At 45.3% G+C, this 15,950-nt stretch overlaps 1 protein-coding gene across 4 annotated transcripts in view; it reads left to right on the top strand.

Annotated features, from left to right (window-relative positions):
- Positions 1–15,950, top strand: part of EPRS1 (glutamyl-prolyl-tRNA synthetase 1) — a 113,374-nt gene that overhangs the window by 22,824 nt on the left and 74,600 nt on the right. For all 4 annotated transcript variants that reach the window (XM_040430449.1, XM_040430452.1, XM_040430450.1 and 1 more), the window contains exons 3-7: positions 99–198; positions 6,401–6,557; positions 8,530–8,645; positions 14,462–14,556; positions 15,377–15,503. In XM_040430449.1, the coding sequence (XP_040286383.1) occupies positions 99–198; positions 6,401–6,557; positions 8,530–8,645; positions 14,462–14,556; positions 15,377–15,503 (595 nt within the window). The remainder of the gene's footprint in view (positions 1–98; positions 199–6,400; positions 6,558–8,529; positions 8,646–14,461; positions 14,557–15,376; positions 15,504–15,950) is intronic.

Raw genomic sequence — 15,950 nt, 5'->3', positions numbered from 1 at the left:
TGAGGGAGCAGGGTACATGGTGGTAATTTTTCTGCCGCCTTCTGAAAATAATAATAATACGTATTTAAAACTTTTTTTTTTTCTCTCTTCTGTCACAGACACGTCTCTTTTACTGATGTGAACTCCATCATCAGGTACCTGGCCCGACTTGCTCCCCAGGCTGGATTACTAGGTTCAAATCTAATGGAGCAGACAGAGGTATGGATGAATAGTTGCTTTATAGGTTTGTCCAGGATTCGGAAAGTCTGCTATCTCTTCCTGAAAGAGCGCCACCCCTGTCCGTAGTTCGTGTCTAGTATCGCAGCATTCACTCAAAGAGGACCCGTCCCCTCTCCTGACATGTCTGGTTTAGTAACTACTTGCATCACCCATGTAATAACGATTGTGGAGCATCCGCTTATATGCATTTTGACAGTCCTCTATTATTCCTACTCACTTAGTGAATGAACTGCCAGCAGTCTGCAATGGAGGTCAAGCTTGGGTGTTATCCGTTTGGGGGGGGTGGTATCCCTGCAGAGCCCGAAGCCTCTTTGACACGTCAGTGTTTCATCAGTGATTTCCATCAGTGATTGTGAGCCAAAACTAGAATTTTGAGCTTCCAAAGAGAGAAGGTATAATTGAAAGATTTTTGACCGCCATACAGCGCCTGGAGTTTATAACATGTCTGAGTTGCAGAGCTGATCTGGGCCTTTTAAGACCCAGCAGCTCCTGCAGTTAGCAGGCAGTCACGTGAGGCGTGTGGCGCAGGCTTGATCTGTATGCATTGCGCTCATTGAATAGAGATTGAAAGGCCGATCAGCTGTTTGAAGAGGAGGCGCGCGCTCCGTGCCAGCGCTGCATCCTCTTCATTTTTTACCTTCTGCCGTTGCATCTGCAGCGGTGAGCAGGTGTAATTACACCCAAGCCGTCCCGTTAATTTCACACTTGTATAGGAGCGATCCGTACCATTGAAATGAATGGGACGGCTTGGGTGTAATTACACCTGCTCACCGCTGCAGATGCAACGGCTAGAAGGTAAACAATGAAGAGGAGGCAGCGCTGGCACGGCGCGCGCCTCCTCTTCAAACAGATGATCGGCGGGGGTGCCGGGTGTCAGACCCCCGCCGATCTGATATTGATGACCTATCCTGAGGATAGGTCATCAATAAATATAACTTGGACAACCCCTTTAAAATATAATTTTTTTTAAAATTCTCTGCCTTCTCAATGGGCTCTCCGCTTCTGCAGCTGCATGACTGGTGTGCAGCTGCTTCCCTCCAAGGATGTTCAGGAGCGTCCTTGCAGTGATTAATGCGGACCTCCCAAACTCTTAAAGGGGTTGTCTCACTTCAGCAAGTGGCCTTTTATTATGTATATAAAGTTAATACAAGGCACTTGCTAATGTATTGTTATCCGTATTGCTTCCTTTGCTGGCTGGATTCATTTTTCCATCACATTATACACTGCTTGTATCCAGGGTTTACGACCACTGCTGCAATCCAGCAGCTGTGGTCGTGCTTGCACACTATAGGAAAAAGTGGCTCTCTAGTGGCCATGGCCGCGGTAGCGCACATAGACTGGTGTTTTTTTTTTTTTTTTATAGCATGCAAAAACAGCCACTGCTGCTGGATTGCAGGGTGGTCGTAACCATGGAAACTAGCAGTGTATAATGCAATGGAAAAATGAATCCACGTTCATCGGTCACGTGGCCTAGGAGCAGCTCAGTCCCATAGAAGTGAAGGGGGCTGAGCGTGATACCAAGCACAGCCACTGTACAGTGTACGACCCTGTGCATGGTAAGCTGAGAGAAGGTTGCTGCACTCACAGGAGCCCCACCGATCAGACATTTGTGGCCGGTGGCTGCAGGACACGGTTTGGGAGACCCTCATTGTGGATATAAGTGGGGTCTGCACCTGTCAGACTTACATGTCACATCCAATAGCTCTGCCATAAATGAGTATGATGGGACAAACACTGCGTCCGGACTGCGCACGTCCACAGCAGTGTTCGTCCGTGGAGGACACTAATGGGCTGGTCACATGACTGTCTATCAGCAGCCATTTTGGAAAAGGTTCACCAGGCTGCAGGTAATTAATCGATACAGTACACCCTGATGAGGCATGTTAAACCATCAGACCCTGGCACCAGTGGTTTAATTTGCAGCTTGGGCTACTTTCACATTAGCATTTTCAATTCCGCTATTGAGATCGGTCATAGGATCTCAATAGCGGAAGAAAACGCTCCAGTTTTGTGCCCATTCATTGTCAATGGGGACAAAACTGGACGAAACGGAATGCACCAAAATGCATTCCGTTCCATTTGGTTGCGCTCCCATCGCGGACAGAATAACGCTGCAAGCAGCGTTTTTCTGTCAGCGATGTGGTGCGGAGCAAGACGGATCCGTTCTGACTCGCAATGTAAGTCAATGGGGATGGATCAGTTTTCTCTGACACAATAGAAAACGGATCCGTCCCCCATTGATTTTCAATGTTTGTGACGGATCAGCCATGGCTATAGAAGACACAATACAGCCGGATCCGTTCATGACTGATGCATGCGGTTGTGTTTTGGTAACGGAAGCGTTTTTGCAGATCCGTGACTGATCCGCAAAAAATGCTAATGTGAAAGTAGCTTTGGTGTACTGTGCCCAACACATCCGCAGCAGTGCACATACAGAGGCTCGCCCCTTTAAATCGAACATGTTAGGAGAAAGGACAGGCCCTCGAGATGCTTTGCATAGAGAGAAATGGTAAAATGTTCCATTCGGCAGTATTAAAGGGATTGTCCAGGAATAGAAGAATCCTGTTTTCTATCAGAAATAGCGTCACACCTGTTCAGTGGGTTGTATGTGTCTTATTGCAGTTCATCTCTATTTAAAGGGACGGGTTGTCTTGTTTCAGGAGGAGTTGGACAACCCCTGGGCTGTGCCTGAAAAGAGGAACAGATAAGTACTTACCTGAAGGATCCAGTTCTTGTTCTCCCGACAACATGTGACTGCTGCAGCCAATCACTGGCCTCAGCGGTGCACCTGACGAGGCCAGTGATAAGCCGCAGCAATCACATTTTGTTGACATGATGTCACTGCTGCAGCCAGGTAAATAGAGCCCGGCCAGGAGCACTGGTGCAGCATCCTTCAGGTGAGCACTTACCTGGTCTTCATATCAGGCGGATACTGGGGTTTGTCTAGGTTCCTCCTGAAACTGGATAACCCCTTTAAGGGGATGGAGCTGAACTGCAATACTACACACAGTCTCTGGACAGTTGAGGCGCTGTGGTTTGTAAGAAAGCAGCCATGTTTTTCTAATCTTGGGCAATCCCTTTATTCCCCTTCTAGAAATTTTAAATAGTCATTAGAAAGCTATTGGTGCTTCATGGTCTGAGATTTGAGTATAGAAGTAATTATATTTGTTCATCAGGAGTAATTTATCAGTCTCTGGGCCTGGTTTATCTGCCTAGCAGCAAAACATGGCAACCAATCAGAGATCAGCTTTCATTTCTCAAACTGCTCTGGCAACTTGTAATCTGCGTTGTGATTGGTCGCTAGGGGCAACGAGGCCTGTTTTGCTGATAGGTAGTGTTGAGAAAGAAAGCCCAATGTTGTGAATGCCTTGACTCCATTTTGTTTTACCTGATGACTATAGATCTTGTATTTATTTTATTTTTTTCTGTCTTTACTTGTTTTGTACACCATTTCTTTTATTATATTCATTTGGTGTCAGACCTGAATCTTGTTTTGTGGTGGTGGGGGGTCTGGCTTAGGGCTCATTCAGATGACAAAATTGTGGAACGGCTGCCGACCCATTTATTTTAATGGGGCCGCAAAAGATGCGGACAGTACCGTGTAGTTCCGTTCCGTTCCGCGGCCCCGCAAGAAAGATAAAGCAAGTCCTATTTATATTACAGTGCTGGTCATGTGCCGTCTGAATGGGCCCTTACATTTAGGTGTTGCTCTGTAGTATAAATTTTCAGATGGTTTCAATTACAGAAGAGAATTCTCCCCCCCCCCCCCCCCCCCTATTTCTGCAGTGTGTTCTGTGGCATAGTAAGCGCAGACGGGGATTATAGCGAAGAGACTCCATATTGGCAGAGCGCACACATGTATCCGGGTCTTTCTGGGTTATCCTTCTAAGTGTGGAGGATATTTTTACTCCAGCAGCTGTTTCTGCCACGTCGACCGGAGTACGTCTCTGGTGAATCCTCTGTAACCTGGCTGTGTGCACAGAGTCTGCCGCCATGAGATATAGATATAGATATATAGATAGATATATATATATATATATATATATATATATATATATATATATATATATATATATATATATATATATATCTCCTGCCCCCGGGTCACGCGCACTAGTACGTCACCAGGAATCCGCACACTGCAGATTTATTATTCAGTTACCTAGTAAAAAAAATAAAAAATCTGCAGGGAAAAATGCCAATTTTCACCACAGATATTGCCCCTTCAGGGTATAGGGGTTTAGCTGGGGTACTGGCTCTCCTTAAAGGGGTTGTCCCACTACAAATATTCTACCGTTTTCAAAACCAGCACCTGGATCTGAATTCTTTTGTAATTGCATGTCATTAAAAATTTTGCATAGCCAGTGAGCAATAAAATGTACCTGTACAGCGCCACCTGCTGTTTTTTATCTTTCTTCTTTCTTTGTCCTGCTCACTGAGATGGCCGCACATGCTCAGTTTTATCCTTCAACTGCCTCCTGAGCTGTGATAGGGAGAGAGCTGCAGCAGAAAGTACACACCCCCTAAGCTGCTGCAGAAAGAACGCTCCCCTTCCTATAAGTCAGTCTGACTTTTTAACAAGCCTTGGGACATGACTAGGGAATATAACCAAGCCAGATAACCATCCATACACATTTTTTTTTTTTTGGGGTTCGTGCCCCTCACCAGCATGGAGTAGGTTTTGGTTGGTTTAGTGCGATGCCTTGGAAGCAGTTTAGGCAGGGTGCTGGCTTTCCTTAAAGGGGTTTTCCCATCTGAGGCAATGGGGGCATTTCCCTAGGATATGCCGTCCATTGTCTGATAGGCGCAGGTCCCACCGCTCGGACCCGCATCTATATCGAGAACAGAGTGGGGAAAGTGTTGGCTGGACTGGCCACCACCAAGCTCTCTCCCCAATGAATGGGAGCACACCGCCCTTAACGCGGCCACCGCTCCCATTCATTTCTATTGGGGCGACTGAAATAGCCGAGCCAGTGCTCAGCTATTTTCGGCAAGCCCCATAGAAATGAATGTAGGGCGGCTGCGCCCTCCGGGACTTTGTCGGCTGCATTTACAAAATAGGAGCGGGTCCAAAAGGTGGGATCTGCACCTATCAGACAATATGGGCATATGCTAGGGATATGCCACCATTGTCTGAGTTGAGAATACCCCTTTAAAGAGACCAGCCCTGTATGGAGACTAATTGGCAATGCTGCATGGAAAATCAAAGAAACGTTTCTCAAGGAAAGAGAACCCAGCCAGCCAGAATCCCACTCCGCACTGATGAGGGTCAGCTGTCTAAGGATGGATATTTGGCTTGGCTATTTTCCCTCGTAGGTAGCCACTTCCATAAGGTGGCGCTGGCGAGCTTGTTACCTTTCCCTGGGAGCTACCTATTTTCATAGGATATAGGGGTGAAATCCATGGTGATGCCACATCAGTCTGTAGCAAAATCCACATGTAGCACAAGTGGAATGTGGGGGACCGTGGTGGTGTGGACGCACTTTTAGGGTAAGTCCAGACACAGCGGGATATTTTCATGGCAAATTCTCAGGTTTACCGAGCATTTTTACCCCAATACATAGAAAGGGGCAAATCTGCCAAATTTCCACTAGAATTTTTCCACTATATATTTTCCAGGTTTACGCTGCTGTAAACTGCAGCGCCTGCGGTGTGGAATCTGCAACACAATTCTGCGCCACGGCTGAACCTGGAAAAAATTTTGGAGCCCAAATTGCCCCCTTCAGGCCCCCCCCATTTCTTTCTGGGGCTGATTTCCCTTGTTATAGCTCTATATGCTGGAATGAAGATTCTGTCCCTCATGCACTAACTAACTGCCTTTATAGAGAGCAGCCAGTCTGAGCCAGCAGAGATGCAGTGTAAAGTATGGTGGAGGGACAGTACAGCAGCTGTCATGGAGCAGCACTAATAAGCAGCCAATGCCGAAGCCAAAGTAATTTGTGTAACGGGTTCAAATGTCCCCAAATAAATGAATGTCTTAAAGAAGTATTCTAGGGCTTGATGGTGGGGTCTGACTTCTGAAGGTGACCTTAGCAATTCCTTACGCAGCACAAGAGGAGGAGCGGTGTCATGACACCAAGGGGGGCCTATGGCCAGGGGCTCCAGCAGTGGTACTTTAACATTATGGTTAATTTTAACCATTTGTGTTCGGTAATAAACCAGTGTGTTTTTCTTCTTGCAGATCAATCACTGGGTGGAGTTCAGTCAGACTCGGCTGCTCGAAAAGTCCACCTTCTCTTCCGCCCTCCAGGAGCTGAACCATTCCCTGTCTCTGCGGACGTACCTGGTGGGAGATGCTTTGACCCTCGCAGACATCAGCGTCTTCTCCACTTTGGCAGGTACTATACAGTCGTGCTACTGGGGGAAATAAACCCCTCACCCTACTTTACATCCTAAGAGGTTTTCTCCTCTTTGGATAATCACTTCTTGTTAAGGCCTCCTGCCCACGGCCAGAAGATCCCGTCTGACTGCATGCCAACGTTTTTTTGTTTTTTTTTTACTTCTATAAAAATGTCCTATCCTTGTCCACAAAATGGACAAGAATAGGACATGTTCTTTTATATATATATTATATATTTTTTTTATTCAGGGCTGCAGAACATATGTGCTGTCCGCATTTTCTGCGGCCCCATTGAGATGAATGGGCGTGCAAGAAATGCGGATCGGATGTGGACAGTAACTACAGCCGCGTGCATGAGCCCTAAAAGGGAGGGTCCCTTGACAATAAGCTGATCACCAAGTGTTCCCCTGCTGGGAGCGTAACCTGTGAGCAACCTGGCAGTAAGGCCCTATTCACATGTCAGTGGTTGATGGACATCACACGTACCCATTAATTTTAATGTGTGTATTCCGTGTTTTAGCATGGTCTGCGATTTTAGCACGGAAACATATTTTTGTCCATATTTGTGGATCCAGAACGCCCATTATAGTCTATGGGTCCGTGAAAGACATGGGCCCAACAAAGACCCATTCGTGTTTGGTCCATGTTTCACAGACCATTTATAGGAGATGCTCTAAAAAAAAAATATTTTTAGCTGCGCGGTGTCTGTGCAACACGGGTGACACACAGAGCCCAAAAACATACACACGGACCAAACACTGATTCTTCAAAGAAATCTTCACAGATGAATCACTGACCATCTTATCACGAAATCCAACACGGACATGTAAGGCCTAAAGGCTGTTTCACATGAGCGGATGCCGTGCGTGACATCCGCTCCGTGAATGACAGCCAAGACCCGATGCGGACTGCAGAAGCACGGAGCATTAACATGATTGATAATGCTCCGTGCCTCTCTGTGATCTCTTTACCACGAAATCACAGTGAGATAAAGTTGTCACTGTGATTTCGTAGTAAAGAGATCACAGAGAGGCACGGAGCATTATCAATCATGTTAATGCTCCGTGCTTCTGCAGTCTGCATCGGGTCTTGACTCTCATTCACGGAGCGGATGTCACGCACGGCATCCGCTCGTGTGAAACAGCCCTAAGAGTCCGTTTCTCATGAGTTTTCCACTCCAAAATCACATCTAAAAAGTCTGCTATTTGTTTTAGAGGCAGGCAGAACTTACTTTTTTCCACGTGGAAATAGAAGAAGCGGCGTAGAATCCGCTCTGATTCTGCCATTGAGATAAAAAATAAAAATAAAACGCACCAAAACTGCACAAAATAAATCGGCGTGGATTCTGCTCAGATTTTTTTTCAGCGTGTTTTCTAAATCAGTTATGTAAATATACCCTTAGTGTTCAATTTCCCTACAGCGCCACCACAGGGGAAATGAAGCATTACACGGTGACCAGTTGAATTAATGGGCTTTCTGTGTAATCGCACACCATTGTGGAGGATCTTGTACAGCGGACCCTCCTCTATTAACTCCGCCTTCTCTAATATGGGCTTTAGAAATTGGTTTTGTAAACTTGACGACCACTTTTAGGCCAGTGCCATTAGTTGCCACCCTATCTGGGCCCAGAACCATGTTCTCTGTACATGACGAGCATTACTAGACTAGTCCCTGCACTGAGACTATCAGATGTCACTGCCTGTGAATATAATCCTATCCATGAATATATGGAATATAGAGTACACCCCCCACCCCACCCCACCTAAAGAGTACAATCTGATATGGCTGCCAGTAGAACTCACTCAAAGGTCCAGAATGGCAAATTGCATCTTAGTGTAAATGCAGTAGAATGTGCATGTTCCTCCTGTCTTTTACTTCATCTTGCCATACATCTGTCTTCCTCTCCTCCTTGCGCTCTGTATTGGAGCGAGAGGCTCGGATGTGACGTGACGCTTTGTTTCTTCGTACAGTCAGCGCTTCATGGCAGGAGCAGATGAAGCAGAACAAAGCTGCGGTCAATGTCAGACGCTGGTACACCTTCCTGGAGCCTGCAGTCCCGTTCCAGGGAAAGCTAAATGCAACACTGGTAAGTGAATCAGTAGACCCGCCAGAATGTGGGCACCTAGCTGTCAAAGTTTAAAAGGCTTTTCCAGTATTTTGATAGTGCTGGCCTACCCTCAGGGGTGTTGGACCCTTGCCGATCTGATAGTGCTGGTCTATCCTCAGGGGTGTTGGACCCTTGCCGATCTGATGGTGCTGGCCTATCCTCAGGGGTGTTGGACCCTTGCCGATCTGATAGTTCTGGCCTCTCCTCAGAGGTGTTGGACCCTTGCCGATCTGATAGTGCTGGTCTATCCTCAGGGGTGTTGGACCCTTGCCGATCTGATGTTGCTGGCCTATCCTCAGGGGTGTTGGACCCTTGCCGATCTGATAGTGCTGGTCTATCCTCAGGGGTGTTGGACCCTTGCCGATCTGATAGTGCTGGCCTACCCTCAGGGGTGTTGGACCCTTGCCGATCTGATAGTGCTGGTCTATCCTCAGGGGTGTTGGACCCTTGCCGATCTGATGGTGCTGGCCTATCCTCAGGGGTGTTGGACCCTTGCCGATCTGATAGTTCTGGCCTCTCCTCAGAGGTGTTGGACCCTTGCCGATCTGATAGTGCTGGTCTATCCTCAGGGGTGTTGGACCCTTGCCGATCTGATGTTGCTGGCCTATCCTCAGGGGTGTTGGACCCTTGCCGATCTGATAGTGCTGGTCTATCCTCAGGGGTGTTGGACCCTTGCCGATCTGATAGTTCTGGCCTATCCTCAGGGGTGTTGGACCCTTGCCGATCTGATAGTGCTGGTCTATCCTCAGGGGTGTTGGACCCTTGCCGATCTGATGGTGCTGGCCTATCCTCAGGGGTATTGGACCCTTGCCGATCTGATAATGATGGCCTATCCTCAGGGGTGTTGGACCCTTGCCGATCTGATGGTGCTGGCCTATCCTCAGGGGTGTTGGACCCTTGCCGATCTGATAGTGCTGGTCTATCCTCAGGGGTGTTGGACCCTTGCCGATCTGATGGTGCTGGTCTATCCTCAGGGGTGTTGGACCCTTGCCGATCTGATAATGATGGCCTATCCTCAGGGGTGTTGGACCCTTGCCGATCTGATGGTGCTGGCCTATCCTCAGGGGTGTTGGACCCTTGCCGATCTGATAGTGCTGGTCTATCCTCAGGGATGTTGGACCCTTGCCGATCTGATAGTTCTGGCCTCTCCTCAGAGGTGTTGGACCCTTGCCGATCTGATATTGCTGGCCTCAGTATCGCAGTACCAGAAAATACCTCCGAGTCTTCAATAACTATACTTTTTATGTCGGGGATTTAATCCAAAGTGTATTTTTTTCCTGATATCAACCATTTTTGGCTGTAGAGAATCTGACTATTCTGTTCACTGAAATAAAGTCCAGTACTATCCCTGTCCTCCATGGTCACTACATTGCCACTGATCTCTAGTGCTGAGATGGTTTTGGACCCCACCGATTATTAGAATAGGGTTCCTAGCCCCCCCCCCCCCCTTCATTGCTTCTCATTGGACGACTGAAGCAAGGAGAAGTTTGAATGGAGCGGTGGTTGAGCAGGCGCGCTGGGGCTTCATTCAATGTCTGGGGGAGATAGCTGAGTACATTGCCTGGCTGCTTCCATCTTCCCCATAGACATTGAGTGGAGTTTTAAAGAGATCCAATCACAACCTGTGGGGTTTTTCTGGAGTTCAATATTGATGGGCTGTCCACAGTATAGATATGGGATTGGTGGGAGTCTGATTCCTGCACCCCCAATGATCAGGGCTCTCTGGTGATCACTGCAGCCTCCTCACAGGATACCAGGCACAGCGCCATTCATTGAACAGTGGCTGTGCTTGGTATTGCAGCCCAGGCCCTGTCATATAAATGGGACTGAGCTGCACATAGGCCATGTGACCGATGAACGTGACATCATTGGTCTAGGAAGAGTCTGTGACTCTCATCAGAGCAGCCTTTTCAAACAGCCGATATCTGGGGATACAGGGATCTCGACTGCCATTGATTTGATATTAATGACCTACCCTTATGTATTTGAAGGGGTTTTCTGAGATTTTAATATTGATACCCTATCCATCTGCCAATCAGCTGTTTGAGAAGGCACCAGCGCTTGCAGTAGTGCCGCGGCATTCACTCAGCTTTGCCTAGGCCATGTGATGTCATGTTCATCAGTCACGTGGCCTAGGAGCAGCTCAGCCCTATTGAAGTGAATGAGGCTGAGCGCGATTCCAAGCACTGCCGCTATACAATGTACGGCGCTGTACTTGGTGAGCTGAGAGAAGGCGTCGGACTCCCACCAATCTGATACTGATGAGTCCTATCCAGAATATTAAAAGCTCGGAAAACCCTTTTAAGTCTGGGGCAACCCCCTTAAACCCTTTCAGGACCAAGCCATTTTTCACCTTAAAGGGTTTCTACCACCAGAGTTTGACATTTTTCGCTGACTGACACTAGCGATCTGCTAGTGTCTGCACTACCTAACGGTGCTCTTGTAGCACCTTTGTCTGCTGCCGTTAAGCTTAAAAACATACTTTTATTGATATGCAAATGAGCCTCTAGGTGCTATGGGGGCGTCTTTTCAGCACCTAGAGGCTCCGTCTACTCACTATTTCTGCCGCCCACCGCGTCCCTCCAGCCCGCCCCGCCCCGCCCCTCTTGATTGACAGCCAACCTCGCTCCAGCTCGAATTCTCGCACCTGCGCCGTGCGCTTCTGTATTCGGTGCAGGCGCAGTGACTGTCGGACCGCTCCTGCGCCAAATACAGAAGCGCATGCGCGGGAATTCAAGCTGGAGCGAGGTTGGCTGTCAATCAAGAGGAGCGGGGCGGGCTGGAGGGACGCGGTGGGCGGCAGAAATAGTGAGTAGACGGAGCCTCTAGGTGCTGAAAAGACGCCCCCATAGCACCTAGAGGCTCATTTGCATATCAATAAAAGTATGTTTTTAAGCTTAACGGCAGCAGACAAAGGTGCTACAAGAGCACCGTTAGGTAGTGCAGACACTAGCAGATCGCTAGTGTCAGTCAGCGAAAAATGTCAAACTCTGGTGGTAGAAACCCTTTACGGACCAGGCTATTTTTTGCAAATCTGACCAGTGTCACTTTGTGTGAATAACTTTAAAACGCTTTTACTTATCCAGGCCGTAATGAGATTGTTTTTCGTCACATATTGTACTTCATGACACTGGTAAAATGGAGTAAAAAAAATTCATTTTTATTTATAAAAAAAAATACTAAATTTACCAAAAATTTGGAAAAATTTGCAAGTTTCAATTTCTCTACTTCTGTAATACCTCCAAAAATAGTTATTACTTTACATTCCTCATATGTCTACTTCATGTTTGGATCATTTTGGGAATGACATTTTATTTTTTGGGGACGTTACAAGGCTAAGAAATTTAGAAGCAAATCTTGAAATTTTTCAGAAAATTTCCAAAACCCACTTTTTAAGGACAAGTTCAGGTCTGAAGTCACTTTGTGGGGCTTACATAATTGAAACCACCCAAAATGACCCTATTTTGGAAACTACACCGCTCAAGGTATTCAAAACTGATTTTACAAACTTTGTTAACCCTTTAGGTGTTCCACAAGAGTTATTGGCAAATGGAGATAAAATTTCAGAATTTCAATTTTTTTGCAAATTTTCAATTTTAATCCATTTTTTCCAGTAACAAAGCAAGGGTTAACAGCCAAACAAAACTCAATATTTATTGCCTGATTCTGTAGTTTATAGAAACACCCTATATGTGGTTGTAAACTACTGTACGGGCACACGGCAGGGCGCAGAAGGAAAGGAACCCCATATGGTTTATGGAAGGCAGATTTTGCTGGATTGGTTTTTTGACACCATGTCCCATTTGAAGCCCCCTGATGCACCCCTAGAGTAGAAACTCCAAAAAAGTGACCCTATTTTGGAAACTACGGGATAAGGTGGCAGTTTTATTGGTACTAGTTTAGGGTACATATGATTTTTGGTTGCTCTATATTACACTTTTTGTGAGGCAAAGTAACAAAAAAATAGAAATTCTGACATTTCATCTCCATTTGCCAATAACTCTTGTGGAACACTTAAAGGGTTAACAAAGTTTGTAAAATCAGTTTTTAATACCTTTAGGGGTGTAATTTCCAAAATGGGGTCACTTTTTAGAGTTTCTACTCTAGGGGTGCATCAGGGGGGGCTTCAAATGGGACATGGTGTCAAAAAACCAGTCCAGCAAAAACTGCCTTCCAAAAACCATATGGCGCTCCTTTCCTTCTGCGCCCTGCCGTGTGGCCATACAGCAGTTTACGACCACATATGGGGAATTTATATAAACTACAGAATCAGGGCAATAAATATTAAGTTTTGTTTGGCTGTTAACCCTTGCTTTGTTACGGCAAAAAATTGATTAAAATGGAAAATTTGCCAAAAAATAGCTGTTTTTATTTTTTATTATTTACAACGTTCATCTGCCAGGTTGGATCATGTGCTATTTTTATAGAGCAGGTTCTTACGGACGCGGCGATACCTAATATGTATACTTTTTTTATTTTATTTAGGTTTTACACAATATCATTTTTGAAACAAAAAAAAATCATGTTTTAGTGTCTCCATAGTCTGAGAGCCATAGTTTTTTTTAAGTTTTTAGGTGATTGTCTCAGGTTGGGTATCATTTTTGCGGGGTGAGATGATGGTTAGATTGGTACTATTTTGGGGTGCATATGACTTTTTGATCGCTTGCTATTACACTTTTTGTGATGTAAGGTAACAAAAAAATAGCTTTTTTGACACCGTTTTTTTTTTTTTTTTTTTTTTTTTTTTAGTGTTCACCTGAGGGGTTAGGTCATGTGGTATTTTTATAGAGCAGGTTCTTACGGACGTGGCAATACCTAATATGTCTACCTTTTTTTTATTTTTTATTTATTTATCCAGGTTTTACACAATAATATCATTTTTTAAACAACAAAAAAAAATGTTTGTCTCCATAGTCTGAGAGACATATTTTTTTTTGGGCCATTGTCTCATGTAGGGTCTCATTTTTTGCGGGATGAGGTGACTGTTTGGTACTATTTTGGCATACATGTGACTTTTTTGATCACTTTTATTACCTTTTTTGGGAAGTAAGGTGGGCAAAATTTAAATTTCCTTATAGTTTATTTTTTTATTTTTATGGCGTTCACCGTGCCGGGAAAGTAACATGACCGTTTTATAGATCAGGTTGTTACGGACGTGGCGATACCTAATATGTGTAGTGTATTTTATTTTTTAAATTTTTATTCAGTGATAAATGTTTTTTTTTCTTTACTTTTTTTTCACTTTTTTTTTACCCAGACCCACTTGGTTCTTGAAGATCCAGTGGGTCTGATGTCTGTATAATACAGTACAGTACACTATATAGTGTACTGCACTGTATTTTACTTACACTTTGTCTGAACAGATCTCTGCCTTTAGCACAGATCTGTTCAGCACCATGGACAGCAGGATGCCTGAGAAGGCGTCCTGTTGCCATGGGAACCTTCCCCGTCTGCCAGAACAGAGCAGGGGTGATGGGTCACAGGACCCCCCTCGGCATTGACCCAAGGTGCCTGGCTGTGTGTAACAGCCGGGATCTCAGCGCTGTCACCATGTCTGCAGACATGGTGACAGTTTAATGCCATGTATACTCGGCGTGGAGCGCTAAGTAGCAGTGCTCCATGACGAGTATAGACGTCATAGGTCGGGAAGGGGTTAATAAAGTACAGTGCAGAGATCTCCAATTACACGTCATGGATGTTATGCTGCTTGTTTTTGTTTTTTTTCTTGTTCCCCTTTTTTTTAACTGGTAAAAATTTCCCAATACAAAGATTACATGTAATTTAATTTTTTTTAGCCTCCTGAGAAGAAACAGGATATAGGAAAGTTTGTGGAGCTCCCAGGGGCAGAGGTGGGAAAAGTGGTTGTAAGGTTCCCTCCAGAGGCCAGCGGGTAAGTTTTTAGTGTCTGGAACCTATCTGCATGACAGTGGTGAAGGACTTTGTGTAGTGTAATCATGAAGACAACCTCCACATGGCGTTAGGGCTCATGTAATGTCACATCTGTGCGTTGGATGGATCTCCATTATGATTGCATTTTACTAATTTTGGGCTAAAAATAATTTTTAATTGGTCTTTATAAAAAAAAAAAAAGTTCAGCCATTTCTGAGATCCAGGGGTTAAAAATCGTCTATTTGCAAGCTGTCACTTTCTGTCTTCTTTGAATCCCATCATCTGAGGGCTCATGTAGCTCTTATCTCTGATCTCCCGACCTCATAAACACTTATTTAAGCTATTATCAGTTTGGTAAGGATTGAGCTATAATGAGTGTTTATAAGGACAGGAGATCAGAGATAAGAGCTCTACATGAGCAGTCAGCTGACAGGATTCAAAGAAAACATTGACAGCTTGCAAATAGACAAATTTTATTTTTATTTTTTTAAACCCCTTTATCTCAGAAACTGCTGAACATTTTTAGTAAAGACCAATTGAAAAAAGATTTTTAGGCCAAAATGAGTAAAATGCAATTGTAAAGATATAAAAATGGCCCTGAAGGTGTACGTAACCTTTAGTGCTACATTTCTTCTGCGGTGGTGATTTATAAATTTATAGCTATGCGCGGCTTTCTGGGGCGATGACCGCATTAGAGAAGCCGAGTCTGTGGTCCCTCCACCTTGCCACCGTTTATTGGTGTCTTCATGAGACAGTCCCTGTAGTCCTCTGGTAAAATGCAGTCCTGGGGTGTGAAAGTAAAGTGTGATTTATGTCCTCAGATACCTACACATCGGACATGCCAAGGCCGCTCTTCTCAATCAGCATTACCAGGTGACCTTCAAAGGGAAGCTCATCATGAGGTTCGATGACACCAACCCAGAGAAAGAAAAGGAAGATTTTGAAAAGGTAAATGGAGGTTCTGTATGCTGTCCCTGTTCAGTATTACCTGATGGGTCTACCGCAGCTGTACTGTATTAACCTCTGGACACTCCGTTCTGTCCCTTATGATTATGGTGCTGTGAACGCACAGACACTGCAGCCGTGATCTTGTAATGATGGAGATTAGAGAAACCCCTTGTAAGCTGATGGTGGCGTACAAGGAGACGGTAAAGAAGGTGCATCACAGGGAATAACCATGATGTGATCTGTACCAATCTTTCAGGGGGAAAAAATGCTAAATATTGCTTTAATAACATTTGCACCCATGACGGTTGTTGGCCTGTTACATGTGCACTTAAGAGCTGCACATGTAACAGGCCAACATGTGCACTTGGGACCAACATCTGTGTTGGTCCAATGTTCATATGTGCCCGCATTGCTGAGAAAAATGAAGTGTATACAATGTATGCAAAT

This window comes from Bufo bufo, chromosome 4 (assembly GCF_905171765.1).
Source record: "Bufo bufo chromosome 4, aBufBuf1.1, whole genome shotgun sequence".
NCBI lineage: Eukaryota > Metazoa > Chordata > Amphibia > Anura > Bufonidae > Bufo > Bufo bufo.
Note: the sequence above shows the minus strand (reverse complement) of the source record. Positions and strands in the feature narration are given on the sequence as shown.